Source organism: Vitis vinifera, chromosome 4 (genome assembly GCF_030704535.1).
Source record: "Vitis vinifera cultivar Pinot Noir 40024 chromosome 4, ASM3070453v1".
NCBI lineage: Eukaryota > Viridiplantae > Streptophyta > Magnoliopsida > Vitales > Vitaceae > Vitis > Vitis vinifera.
In genome coordinates this window covers 23,619,570-23,633,410 of record NC_081808.1, presented here as the reverse complement: position 1 = coordinate 23,633,410, position 13,841 = coordinate 23,619,570, and the positions used below count along the sequence as shown (strand labels likewise).

The 13,841-nt window shown below is 36.8% G+C and overlaps 3 protein-coding genes across 6 annotated transcripts; 1 reads left to right on the top strand and 2 right to left on the bottom strand.

Moving 5' to 3' along the window:
• Nucleotides 1–469: 469 nt before the first annotated feature.
• LOC100254123 (G-type lectin S-receptor-like serine/threonine-protein kinase LECRK4) lies at nt 470–3,011 on the top strand. Its single transcript, XM_002276286.4, has one exon. The coding sequence runs from the start codon at nt 505–507 to the stop codon at nt 2,878–2,880; it is 2,376 nt and encodes a 791-aa protein (XP_002276322.2). The 5' UTR covers nt 470–504; the 3' UTR covers nt 2,881–3,011.
• Nucleotides 3,012–3,397: 386 nt separating this feature from the next.
• Nucleotides 3,398–10,624, bottom strand: LOC100248805 (serine/threonine-protein kinase ATG1t). Of its 4 annotated transcripts, none has more exons than XM_010651119.3 (8): nt 10,199–10,624; nt 5,782–5,899; nt 5,624–5,682; nt 4,647–4,711; nt 4,447–4,540; nt 4,298–4,378; nt 4,104–4,215; nt 3,398–3,983 (listed from the first exon to the last, which is right to left on the bottom strand). In XM_010651119.3, the coding sequence occupies exons 1-8, from the start codon at nt 10,427–10,429 to the stop codon at nt 3,916–3,918; spliced, it is 828 nt and encodes a 275-aa protein (XP_010649421.1). In that variant the 5' UTR covers nt 10,430–10,624; the 3' UTR covers nt 3,398–3,915. The 4 variants fall into 4 exon arrangements, with proteins under 4 accessions (XP_010649421.1, XP_059592506.1, XP_059592507.1 ...); XM_059736523.1 differs by having other exon boundaries at nt 4,104–4,170; XM_059736524.1 differs by lacking the exon at nt 5,624–5,682 and having other exon boundaries at nt 4,104–4,170; nt 5,750–5,899.
• A 956-nt stretch (nt 10,625–11,580) lies between these two features.
• LOC100248787 (protein NODULATION SIGNALING PATHWAY 2) lies at nt 11,581–13,460 on the bottom strand. Its single transcript, XM_002276314.4, has one exon. It carries the CDS (start codon nt 13,232–13,234, stop codon nt 11,780–11,782), a length of 1,455 nt encoding a protein of 484 aa, XP_002276350.1. The 5' UTR covers nt 13,235–13,460; the 3' UTR covers nt 11,581–11,779.
• Nucleotides 13,461–13,841: the final 381 nt, after the last annotated feature.

Below are 13,841 nucleotides of genomic sequence, written 5' to 3'. Positions count from 1 at the left end.
TATCAGTGACTTTTAAAAGATTAGAAGAGACTTATTAATTCTTTATAAATGTGTCTATTATAGAAGTGCTTTATAGAAAAGCCCTATTCTAACGGATTCTAAGAATGAAACGATTTAAAGTGTTTTTTAATATTTACGATTGCTTTCTTCATAAAAGAAAATTATTTAATAAAATATTAAAATTCATATTTAGGAATATAAAGAGGGTTACAAGCGCTTATCCTAAAATTAACTTTTTTATTATATAATATATTATCAAAAATATTTTTTATTTTTTATTAAAAAATTAACAAATTTTCTTAGAACTTGAGAACATTTTTATCAAGATCACTTTTAAATTGACCTTAGAAGGATTAAACTTTATTGAAGTTATACCAGTCATCTCAATCCCATTTCCTCTTTGAAATTTCAGCACTTGATTCAACTTAAAATATAAGTTGGATTTTTATTCACCCTATTTTCTGTCAAATTTGGATTTAAAAAAAAAGACCAACTTCCCTATATATGTACGTCGGATTGTCTCAAACGGATATCACTGTGTTTCTCATGGCTCCCACATCAATTATGTTCCTTTTATTCTTTCTGAATTCTATGGGTGTTAGAGCTGAAACAGCGGAACCCAAGCTGATAAAGTTGGGTTCTTCACTTTTTCCACACAATGGATCCAGTTCATGGGTCTCACCCTCCGGCCATTTTGCATTTGGTTTCTACCCGCAAGGCACTGGATTTGCAGTAGGCGTATGGCTGGTCAGTCAATCTGGAAACACCGTTGTCTGGACTGCAAACCGAGATAAGCCGCTGGTGTCCTTCAACACGACTCTTGAATTCACCACAAATGGTAAGCTGCTTCTTCGAACTGGGCCGGGTGAACAAATAACCATTGCAGATGTGGCAGAATCCGCAGCCTCAGCTTCTATGCTCGATTCTGGTAATTTTGTTCTCTTCGGTGATAATTCTTCTTCTATCATCTGGCAAAGCTTCCAATACCCAACTGATACCCTTCTGGGAGGCCAGAATTTTTCCACCGGCGATATACTGTCTTCCAGGAAAACGGAATCTCCTGCTATAGGAGATTTTTATCTTAGTACGTCAGATGGACAGATTGTTTCCTATCCCTACAATCTGGCTGTTTCGGAGGACCCTTATTGGACTGTCGATGCACGAGATCTCAACGACATGGGGCTTTTAAGCTCATATGATGCTTTTACACTTACTCTAGCCAGCAACAATATCTCATCAGATGACGCCAAAAACGAGACCATCATTTACAGAGCAACTTTAGATGTTGATGGGATTTTCAGGTTGTATTCCCATAGCTTTGGGAACAGTAATATCTCCACTGTCTCCATTATGTGGTCGGCAATCAAAAACCCATGTGATGTGAAAGGTCTCTGCGGTGTTAATGCCTTATGTTCAAGCAATGGCACCAATGCCAACTGTTCTTGCGTTCCAGGGTTCGTATCCATTAACCGGGAGAAGTATTCGGGGTGCTACAGGAGCTTCAATAATGAAGAAGGATGCAGAGGACAAGAGCCAGAATCGATCTACAACATTACTACCTTAAGAAATGTGAGTTGGAAAGACGCCAATCCTTATTCTGGCATAAAATCACTAAATGAGAAGGATTGCAGCAGGTCTTGTCTACAAGATTGCAATTGTTGGGCAGCTTATTATTTCAATGGCACTTGCAGAAGATATAAGCTTCCTCTGGTATATGGGATTGCGAATCAAAATGAATCAGGCATCACCTTCCTCAAGATGAGTTTGGGAACTGCCTATGTTGGAGACAATATTCCTGCTCCAAGGAATCAAACAAAGGTGATTGAAAGCAATAAGAAAGAACTTATTTTAATCCTTGCTTCAAGTTTGGGTTCCATTGCTTTCTTATGTGCTCTAGTTGCAATGTCTAGCTTCTTTATATACAGAAGCCAAGTTCATCGGTACAGAAAGCTGTCAGAAACTGCAATGGAAGAGTTTACTCTGCGATCGTTTTCTTATAATGATCTGGAGAAAGCTACAGATGGGTTCAGGGAAGAGTTGGGTAGGGGTCCTTTTGGAGCAGTGTATAAAGGGACTATAGCTCAAGGCAACCAGACTATTGCTGTGAAGAGACTAGAAAAAGCTGTGGAAGAAGGAGAAAGGGAGTTCCAAGCAGAAATGGCCATAATTGGGCGAACCCATCACAGGAACTTGGTCCGGTTGCTGGGTTTTTGTATGCAGGGCTCTAGGAAGCTTCTTGTTTATGAATACATGAGCAATGGCTCACTTGCAGATCTTCTCTTCAATGGTGAAAAGCGCCCGATTTGGAGAGAAAGAGTCAGAATTGCCCTAGATGTAGCAAGAGGGATCTTCTACCTCCATGAAGAGTGTGAGGTCCACATCATCCATGGCAACATAAAGCCTAAGAACATACTATTGGATGATTCTTGGACTGCCAAGCTTTCAGATTTCAGGCTAGCAAGGCTTCTGAGGCCTAATCAAACTGGAACCATTTCTCGTCTCGGAGGGAGTAGTAGAGGCTATTCAGCACCCGAGCGGCAGAAGAGGATGTTGATATCAGTGGAAGCAGATGTCTACAGTTTCGGAGTAGTGCTATTGGAGATTGTGTGTTGCAGAAGTAATTTGGATATCAATGTTTCAACAGGAGACGAGATACTTCTTTGCAGTTGGGTGTACAGTTGCTTTGTGGCAAGAGAGTTGGAGAAGCTTGTGGAAGGTGAAGAAGTGAACATGAAAACCCTGGAAAGGATGGTGAAGGTTGGATTATTGTGCATTCAAGATGATCCAAGTCTGCGCCCTACAATGAAGAATGTGATCCTGATGTTGGAAGGGACCATGAATGTGCCTGTACCTCCATCTCCAACTCCTCTATTTTCCTGATGTATATGCACCCACACACACAGGTCATCTTCTTTAGAAGAAATAGTGCATCCACTTGCAATAAAAATTTTATGTCCATCTATTTATTTGAAAATACTGTGGAATCATCGAAATAGTATTTACCTAGAGAACTTCTTTTGCATATAAATAAAACTATTACAATCCAGAAACCCATCATATTTATAGCCCTGTTCTGATTGGTTCATTTTGAGGTTGAGGTTTTGATCTTCGATTTAAATGGGAAATTAAATTAAATTAAATATTGGGAAAAAAAAATGGGAGAAAGAAATTAGTTCAGCCTGAGACTCTGTTAAAAATATAAATCAAGATTCATGGTTATTTTAACCCACCCATAGGTTTCAACTAAGAGCATGTGATTTAATAAATATTTTTTTTGTTTTTCAAAATTCCGAAGTTGTTCTTTGAAAACAATTTTGAAAAATAAAAGTGAAGGAAACAATTGGAGTATAAACACACATCGGTAGATGATCCATGTATGCCTTTTTTAAACAAGCACTCCCAGAAATCTACTTCGTAAACATGCTATTAATAGGAAAACATTTCTGTGCAGTGAAATGATACAAGCTCATACACATAAACCCACTTTACAAGAACAGGCATTTACCAAGGCTAACAAAACCCACAAGTCCCAGTACCAAACTAGTTCACTCTCTAATTGAAGCATGTCCATGATGATTATGGAAATCGATTCATGGGTCTGCAAGCAATAACCTACCACATGCACATAAAGAATCACCTTCTGCATTCAAAATCAAGAAAGAAAATCGAGGAGTGCAGCTTGAATGAGGTCAAAAATATGTTTGAAAGCAGCAGGGGGTGAGGTATAACGTCTTTCAGATGTGATCTAAGCCTACAAGCTTTGCAGAGAAAAGTGGAGCAGAAATAGCAGCTGAAGCATTGATTATGACAAGTTTATAGACTATGCCTTTGATGATTTTGATAATGTCCAGCTTATTCATGAGGAACTCTACCTTGAGGGAAGTTGTGCAACATTCGAGTACCCATGAGTTGCTTTTACCACCCCTGCCCTTTTCCTCTCAAGAACCTATGCCGACAAAACTCGTCAAAGGACAGGCGGTGCACTGAAACAATGGAGAAACCCTATTAGTTTTGATCAAGATCATACAAAAGAGAACAACACAAATAATCTTTGAGTCAGGATATTAGCAACATATGAAGTTCATAAAGCTTATATGCAAAACCTGGATTTGTAGACAATAGTTTTGTACACAGATCAACACAATCTGGATGCAGTCCTGGAGAGATGAGCTGAGAAAATGGAAGCATTTTACATGATTCAATGTTCTGCAGCAACTGTAATCAAAATAATTTATAAACAAAAAGATATAAGCAATGGAATTGATTGAATGTTGGCTGGGTTAAGGCAGAGGTCAACCTGAACATTAGTCCTCCCACAAAAAGGCGGGTAGCCATTAAGAAGTTCAAAAAGAATTGCCCCAAGACTCCACATATCAACCTGAAAGTAAGCCCCGGATTTTAGCTTCTGCTAGTACAAACAAGGATGGCCTTCATCAAATTCCTTACCTTTTCATCATATTTTTTAAATCGCAGAACTTCTGGAGCCATGTATAATGGAGTCCCACAAACTGTCTCTGCATGTTCACCTGGATGTACAGTTCTGTACTCAAAATATAAATAAATAAATTATTTGTAAGCTTATCTTGCAAGAAATTTACACTAGTGTTTAACAAGTTGAATCCACACTAGATCCTTCTAATATTTACCGAGAGAGACCAAAATCAGCTATCTTTAGCAGCACATCACTCTCAGGACCCGACAGTAAAATGTTCTGCTCCAATAGAAGCATCAAGGTAAGTGCATATGAAGAAATAAAGATCTCACAGGCATAAAAAGGAAAAACAATGCCTCTTTCAATTCAGAGAACCAAGTTTAGAAAAGCTAATGGCAAAAACATAGCTTTCATGTCCATCCATTACAAGCTGATATAGTTAAAAATACAAATTTTACCTCAAATTTAGACAACTCAAATGATAAAAAGCAACTTTCAGAAGTCCCTAACGTTAGAAGCTACTGAATTTGTGCACTTCAACCATAACTAGACCATTGCATTTAATTTTAAAATTTTGCTTAGGCAGAAAAATATTTGGATTAATATAGTGAACCCATGAGTGAATCTGCAAATGCAAGGTGGTTGGTGGCAGAGGTGGTTCATCAAATGACTAAAATACCTTTGGGCTTGTTGAATTTTTCATTTTGAAAATGAAAACAATGAGCATGTTTATTTTTAGAATTATTCAATTATAAAGTGCTTGCATTTTTGAAAGCTCAGAAAACAATATTATGATATTTTCCAGAAATGACTCGCTTTCAGAAAATGTCTCCAAAAACAGTTTTAAAAAAATGTTGCCAAACATGTTTCCTATGTTATCTTTTCCCTTGTTGTTTCAAAAACAGAAAGCATTTCCCATTTCCATTCCCAAAGAAACCTTCAATTTCCACAAAATGGCACATTGAACCCTTGAGAGTGATATATGTTGGTTGGTTGTCAGACCAAATGGACAGGCACTAGCCAGAAAAAAGCTGCACTCTGTATGGTGGTACAATCTATCATTCATACAGTGGTGACCCTATCCCAATAGAATGTAACTCATGTAAGTCATGAATGCAGAATAGTCCAACCATGCAATATTGCGCACACATGTGTGTGTGTATGTGCAGATGTATTCATAAACTTTAATACCCCAGGTTTCAAGTCTCGGTGAATGATGTGGTGGGAGTGTAGCACTTCTAAACCCGCTCCTACAAGACAGATATCAACACATTCTTTAGACACGTTTTCAGAACAGTGAGGGAATAGTAGTAGAACCATTGTCAATTGTGACTCGAATAAGGAACTACCAAGCTGCTGCATGAATCTTCTGGCAACCCATTCTTGAACTCTCCCATGGTGCCGAATGTAAGACTCTAGATCTCCCCCAGAGCAGAATTCCAGGACCAGGAATATGCAACCTTCAGCCTGAGGGGGAAATATCAGCTTCTAATTCAAGGGGATCAGTTGAGAGAGATAAACCGTAAAGGAACTTAGATTGCTTTGATTTCCATCTATGAATGGCTATTATGAGCCAGCTTCAATAAAGTATCATGTACATATCTATATATCCAAATCCAACTTAAAATACAGGAAAAAAAAAGTAAAAAGGGAAAGAGCAGCATTTAACTTCTATTTGCATTTTGCTCAAAATATTTCAATGAGCTTTATAATTGGCTTGTTCCACACCAAGTCCTGGGCTCTGTGATACTGTGATTGTATGCAGGGAAATGAATTTTCTTCAACAAACTCAAGGAAGTTTCTTGTATAGTCCAACTGAGGAGCAATAAAGAAGAGAGCAAGCAACGAAAAATGCATATGCAGATGCTCAGGTAGAGTAACCAAATTACTCATGTCAATATTATCAAAATACAAGCTGAATTACAAAAAAATTGCATTTCATTGATGAAAAAACTGTTGATATCAATGTAGTTTCATGAATCATACGGTGAAATATCAAGTGAAAGTATCAAAACATCCATGCTTAGTTTGTTGAACAAGAAGGTAAGAAAGGTTAAGGGAAATTAGGGATTTCACAAACACTTTCAGAAGAGAAGCTACTACTCAGGAACTATATCTCAGTATGAGCAAATTACTGCCCCTAATTTACACTACCTAATCTTTGGATATAGTACATGTCATTATGCAATAAGCCTAGGTAAGAAAATGAAAAATCAGCTAGAGTAAGGTTTATATTCCTAGGGCTGGGGGTCAGGTAAAAGGTTTGAACGACATAAAACTAGCATCTCAATTGGTGAGACTCCACCTAACCAAGTAAAAAGTCTGACCGCAAATCTTTATTGTAGTTAAAATACTAAAGCCTAAATACGTAATAACTTAGATCAAGAAAAACTAGAGATAGAGTTACCATGGCTTTGTAGTATTTCAGGTTGTCATCCTTTTATATCAGCTTTAATGTGTTTAATTGTTTTTAGGTTACAAGGATTAATTATTTGCTAAATTTAATGAAACCCTAAATTAAATAAATAAGGATAAAATATAAATAAAGAGTTCTTAAAATATTTAATGAAATAAATCAAATAAAAGAAATAATATATCAGAGAGTTTCACAATCTAGTGTCAAATCCCTATAGAGAGAGCGTTATAAAATCCAGGGTTTAGGATCAAGTCAATCCACGATCAAATTGAATCTTAAGACCAATATTGCATTTGGAACTTAGATTTTTCATTTTTCTAAAATTAGATTTCTAAAACCATCAAGTGAATGAGATTAATTACCAGTTCAAGGTTTGACTTTTTAACATTTCCTACTCTTTGTAGTTTTCTTTTGAGGCAGATAACAATAAGGAAGACCACAAAAACTAATGATCAAGAGTTACCAAGAATCACTAGTATCGGATAATAATCTACCAAATAATTCCTTAATACAACTCACAAGGATAATATTAAAGATTCATAAATTTTACCCCAAAACCAATCATTTATCCCATTGTTATAATTTTTTAACCAATTAGATATGATGATTAATTTTGATTTTCAATTTTATTCAATCAAAAGCCCATATCCATCTTTGTAGATTTGACCCTTAGATTTGTTAATAGTAGGATCAAATTATAGTAACTAGTGATCAAGGTCTTCCCAAGAATCACTAGTATCTTGATAAGAATCCTTTTGTAATTTATCTAGAGTGATCTAACATAAAGGATTTATTCCTACCAATTAAGACTTGAAAATAAAATCAAACCATTCGATACATTACCATTTCTTGCTACTCTTCTATGGATTTTTCACCTTTATGTTAGCATCTCTGAATCAATCAAGTTAGCCAAACATGGTGGAGGATTTCTCCTCACAACCCATGTTTGGTTGCCAAGAAATTAAAATAGAAAGATTAAAAAAGAAAGATAAGAAAATAATATAAAACCTAAAACTTTATTAAAGAATTTCAAGAAGAGTAATCAATCTCCCTCTCTTTGTTCTTTTCCAAATCAAGCACTAGCTAGAAAACCTAAAAATTGAGCTTTTATAGTTTCCCCAAAACCTAACATGCGGCATGTTCCTATTGGCCACTTATTTTACAAATAATTACCTAAAAATGACTAAAAAGATAATAAAATCATGATTTTCAGTTGTGTGGGGCCCACTTAAGGCAGATAGAGTGCCTAAGATGCAATTCCCTATGTGGGGGCAAAACATCAAAGTGGTCGTGTGTGATTTTGAAATTAGGGTCATTTCAAAATCATTTCAATTGGTCCTGAAGCTCTACACAATTGTCTTCAAATAGTCATAATTTTTTCGTTTCAACTCCAATTTGTGCACCGTTTGAAGTATTGAAGTCTTGACTTCTCGAGCTTCGAAACAATATATAGTTTTCCCAAAAAAGATCCGAGAAGTACTTCAAAAATTACATCAAAGTCGGGGCATGTGTTGTTGTTAGGTTTGATTTCCAAGTTCCATTTTAAGTTTTCTTACATTTGCTTCCAACCCCCTTCCTCAAGGTCACTTGCCCTCTATCTTACTTCATAACATTCATTGCTCGTATTTCATAACCATGAATTACTCATTTCAACCTTGCTTGGACTCTTCATGATTCACTAGTTCAAAGTCTCTCATTTATGCATATTTAACCATTTCTACTTCCGTAGTTGAGAATGACTTTCGCACTTAACACTCTTTTCACCTTTAAACCTAAAATGCGGCTCAAAATAGAAGTCTGATCCGTAACTAAGGTCTTAGCATCAATTTGAGCTAAGTTGGATGATTTAAGATTTTTATATTGTATAAAACATGTCATATATGTGTCACTGGAGCACATACTTTGGTTCCAATCAAAGCCTCACAAATATTCTCAGAAATTTGTCTCCACTCTCAATTTTTCTCCTAGTTTCAAACTATACATTGCAGTTCACATTTAAAATTCAGGAAATGCTTGTGGCTATGAGGAAGGCTTGTAATTTGGCAGTGAATAGCATGCATGGTGAACAACAATGGGTTTGGGCATGGTCAACAAGCTCCAAGTAAGAGAAGGTCCAAAGAACATCTAAACAAGCAGTTGTGAGCATAAGTAGTCCAGGATCAAGATGTTTGCACAATGGGGCTATCTTTGTGTTGGAGGACATTGCAATGAGTGACAATTGCTGTGGAAACAGCAAGGAGGTGAAAAGCCTAGTAGCCTTGCCGGTCAGTGATGGATGGCATGACTCTTGGAATTTTAAGTATCTCTCACTTAGAGAATGGACAGGTTGAAAGGAGGCAAGCCAAGCTAAAATGTGGCAGGGGCCACCCTTAAATGAACCTGCAAAGTTTTAAATTGCATCTACTCCAAGAGCATGTAACATCTGACATGGGAAACTAGCAAGGATCACAGTCACACAGATTGTGACAGGGGTTGGCACATAATGCGAAGGAGCTGGAGAATCCTTTCCTCACCTATAAATAGCAATTAAAGAGGCATGGAACTCCTAGACCATTCTCTCGTACTTTTACATGAAATAATACAGGTTGGAAAGTTCTCATATGATATTGTGTGATCTGTCAGTGCTTTGATTCTGAACTGCCTAGTGAAGCAGGGATTCTTAGTTTATCCCTTCAGAAAGTGAAAACGTTTTCTGTGCCCTTCATGATGAGGATGACCTTAAAGTTGTCTTAAGAAAGCATGTGGTCCCTTTTATGATAATTCAAAATGAAAAGCATGTGGTAATACAAAGACGCTATGAGCACGTCTCGTTGTTTTCAATACCCCATTCCTACAGTTCCAAAATGCTCACATGCTGTAAAGAAAATTCAAGTAGTAAATTGATTGCTGAGTATCCCAGTAAATGCAGGGTTCCAGTTCTATGTCCCATGCAGGATCTAGGATTTTCCCATTTCCCTTTCTCTCAGGATCAGAAAACAGATTGCTAGAGCTAAACATGTTAGTATAAGATCATCTATCATATTCTATGTTCAAAACTCCTCTCAAAAAAGCCCTTCTCCTTAGAAGTTCATTTGGCACCTTCAGGCATCCCAAGGCAAAAAAAGATTTTGTTTGGAACAACAATTTGCAATGGATACATAAGAAAGTAAAATACCACCAAGAATAAAAAATACAAACAGGGTATGTGAAAAAAAAAAAAAAACCCAAAATTAACGAATCATTGCAGTACTGGACCAACAATTTCAACTCAAATTGAAGCTACAAAAGATAGTTGCAAAAAAAATCCCTGAAAATCAAAATTAATGAACTGGGTGGGCAATTGAAGGGAGGAATCTATGGTAAAAACCAACCTGGAAGACATGAAGAAGGCGAATGATGTTGGGGTGGCTAACAGAAGACAAGAAGTTGATCTCACAGTCCAGGGAGGTCTTGAGGTTACGGTTGAGTTTGGAGAGATAGACCTGCTTCAAAGCCACTACTTCACCGCTACATTTCTGCTCAGCCTTCCAAACTGTTGATTGGGGCCCTTGTCCCACTTTGGACCTCACCGTATACTCTCCTATGGTGAATGGTGGATCCATCGTCTTCAACTCCACATCACTCTTCTCAATGTAAATAGGAAGCTCTGCAAACTATACCATATGGAATTCTGGAAAAAGCGTGGGCGTAAAACGATAAGAAGGAAGAGAAGAGAAAGATCCAGACGCTCCTGTCTTCATCCCTATTCTCTAGTGTCAACCCCCTTGGAAGTTACAAGTAATAATTAATCATACCCTAATTAATCCTGTAATACATAATTAATATACCTAAAGAAGGTCAAATTGAAACTTTCGGCTCACCTCAAAACCCAAATAAGGCGTGGGCCGGGACATTAGGCCCAAACTAGGGGATCAGTGCCAAGGCGGCCTGAATAAACTCGGCCTGGGTCCAGTTGATAAGCAGGTGCGCTCTGTATTAAAGGTTTGCATGGGTTAGGGCCCTTTTTTAACCGCTATTATTGTTTTTAGGGCACATGGATGAATTTCATTACTAATTCTCCTTAATTTTTTTCATGTAAAATATAGAACACAAATTCTCATTATTTTTTTTAGAATACAAATAAATTTCAAAATTTTTAAAAATTAGAAGTTATATATTTTTATTAACTTGGTTTCAATTTTTTTTTTAAATAATAGTTAAATATTTTTATTTTTAAATTTTTAAAAATAGAAAATAGAAATATATCTAAACTATACCTGATTAAAAAAATATATTTTTCAACTAATAAGGTAAGCTCAGTTTTATTTTAAAAAAATAAATATTAAAAATTTAAAAATCAGGCCAAAAAATATTTTAAAAATATTTTAAAAAATTAAAAATTTTCTAAATCTACAACACTTTTTATAAAATCAATTAAAAGTTTTTCGAAATTAATTCAATTTTAAAGTTATCTTTTAAAAAAAACAACTTTTGAATCTAAATGAAATTTTTTCTTTAGAAAGACAACTTTTGATTAAATTAAAGTATCATAAATTTAAATTTTAAATTATCATATTTTTTAAAATTATTGTATTTTTTTTCAAATCCCATGATAACATTCCTTGATCATCATTGGAGCCAGCCACTAGTGTGGGTACGTATAAAGTGAAACTTGAATATTAGAGAAGCATCTGGGCTTTAAAGCAGTGGACTACACACTGACCACCTCAATGTATTCTGTTTAGATGTGGATGTGGGGGAGGGTGTTTCTAGGTACAGGCAACTGAAAACACAAATTCTTTCTTATCTAATACTCCATGTCCAAATCTGGAAACACTCTCAGTATTTAGTATTTACACTACATAATAATAAACCCCCATTTGGCCCAAGCCAGCCATGATTCATTCATGTACTGAAGCCTTTTCAGATCTATGATTATGAAGAAACAACTAGGAAGATAGGTTCAGATTTGATCATTTTTTGAAATGGGCATGTATCCATATGGAAGCCGTTGTCAAAGGCCTTGATTTCCAACACAAGGCCAACCTGCAGTTCTCATGTTTCACCCAGTATTCCCCACTGAAGAGACCAACTAAGAACTTGGCTTGAGCAACATTGCATGAACTTAGTGGAATTGGCTTAAACCTCTTCAATGAAGCAAACCCATCTTCCCACAAGCTCTTCTCTTTCTTCTCACAAGGGAACTGCCTCAGACTATTCCAAATCCTATTTCTTAAGAACTCCTCCTCTATCAATCTTAGCCCCACTTTGTATATACCAGAGAAACTGCTCATAAGTGAATCAGAGAAAGCAGCGTAGTGGTGAAGGGCCTCACAGAAGAACTCTACAAAGGACATGGTTGGGATTTTACAGAAATTAAACAAGTCTTCTTCTACTAAAACAACAATCTTGGGGGATAGTTTACTCACACCTCCCAAGAAAGTTTTGATAAATGATAAACTTCTGTTGGGCATGTAGAGCTGGTGGATCATACAGTTGGCTATTAGTGTGTCACCCACTTCAATTCTGTCAAAATCTTCTTCTCTCAGAATCACCATTTGATCAAACGTGAACGAGAGACTGATGGATTCTGCAAACTCTTTGAGTCTTCTTCCTGTCTGTTGAATGATGTCCACATTTTCCTGGTCTGAGAGGATTGATGTTATTCTAAGAGAAACATCTTTCTTCACTGCAAGATCAACCATCAATGGAGGCCACTGTATCCCCTCCATGATGTCGAAGTCAATGACATGAACCTCTTGGCCGCCTTCTGCTGCCTCGAGGATTGCTTGATTGGCTGTGAAATGTGCAAATTTCACATATGGGGAGAGCTCTTGGAGCATCTGAAAGGCAGACATGGTATTTGGCTGCCTAGAAACAGGCTTCTGCAGCGGCATTTCAGGAGCGCTGATACTTCTGTAATACAGGCCTTGAGTGAAAAACAAAGCCAATCTGTTAAATTGGTTGTCCCCTTTTGCTTGATGTAAAAGGAGATCGTTAAGCTTCAGAATTATGCTTGAAGCAAGTGGCCAGTTTTGTGCTTCAACAGCTTCTGCTCCTGCTAGTAAGAGATCAGCTAAGCCGCAGTCTTCCATCAACTCTTCTTGAATTCCATTCAAATGGGAACTCTCATCTGCCAAAAAATCCACTTGTTCTGGTGCTTCTTGGCTGGCATCATACCCCATTTTAGTTTCTTCTGCTCTTTCAAGACCCATTATGTGATCTCCATGGATGGAATTGAAGTCCAGGAGTCCATCCTCTACTTGGAACAGTCTTTCCATGTCCTGGTCATGGAAAATACCATCCTGGATGGTTTTTGGGCAGATGGGATCTTCTGTTTGGAAAGAAAATACAGTTTCCAAGCTACAGTCAAGAGGTTTTTCATTGTAGCTTGGCTCCAACGGGTAAGGGATCTGTTCATAGGCCATAATTAATGGAAGATGGAAAACTGAAAGGCTCAGAGAGAACCTATGAATGTTTAAGCTAAGGCCCCATGCTTATATACCAAGCTAGAGAAACAAAGTAGGATGGACCACCTGTTAGCCATAAAGATCTCTTGCTGCTCATGGAGGAAACATCTACCCTTACTTCGGAAGGCCTTATTCCACACGCTTTTCCGTGTCCAACAGAAATTCTTATAAACTGATGAGTTTTACTGGAAGAAGTTCTCTAATTAAAACAGATTTGGTGGCATCCCTTGTCATATTAAAGAGATGATAATAGTAATAATTTAGGTTGTAAACCAAGAGGAAAAGTAAAGATGCCATCAGTCCTCATGGACTTCCTGAATAATTTCATATTCCCATTGCCTTGTTAAAAAATCAATTCTTCATTAAGTCATTCTCTATGTTCTATGCCACGTAGGGTGGTTGGAACTTATTAGTCATTAATTTATGTTAGCATGGGGGTTCTTTTATTAAAATGCAGCTGATAAATCAGTTATAAAGTTGCTACTGAAGACCATGTATGCAAATTTAAACTTATCTGGGTTCTGAAAGTCAAAAATGAAGTTGAAAGAGCACAGCTCAAATACAG

Coding starts and splice junctions, on each gene's coding strand:
- LOC100254123 (XM_002276286.4), top strand. CDS start 505: ATGTACGTCGGATTGTCTCAAACGGATATCACTGTGTTTCTCATGGCT.
- LOC100248805 (XM_010651119.3), bottom strand. CDS start 10,429: ATGGATCCACCATTCACCATAGGAGAGTATACGGTGAGGTCCAAAGTG. Junction 5,900..10,198: donor GCCTTCTTCATGTCTTCCAG/GTTGGTTTTTAC, acceptor TTTCCCCCTCAG/GCTGAAGGTTGCATATTCCT. Junction 4,712..5,623: donor ACCGAGACTTGAAACCTGGG/GTATTAAAGTTT, acceptor CTATTGGAGCAG/AACATTTTACTGTCGGGTCC.
- LOC100248787 (XM_002276314.4), bottom strand. CDS start 13,234: ATGGCCTATGAACAGATCCCTTACCCGTTGGAGCCAAGCTACAATGAA.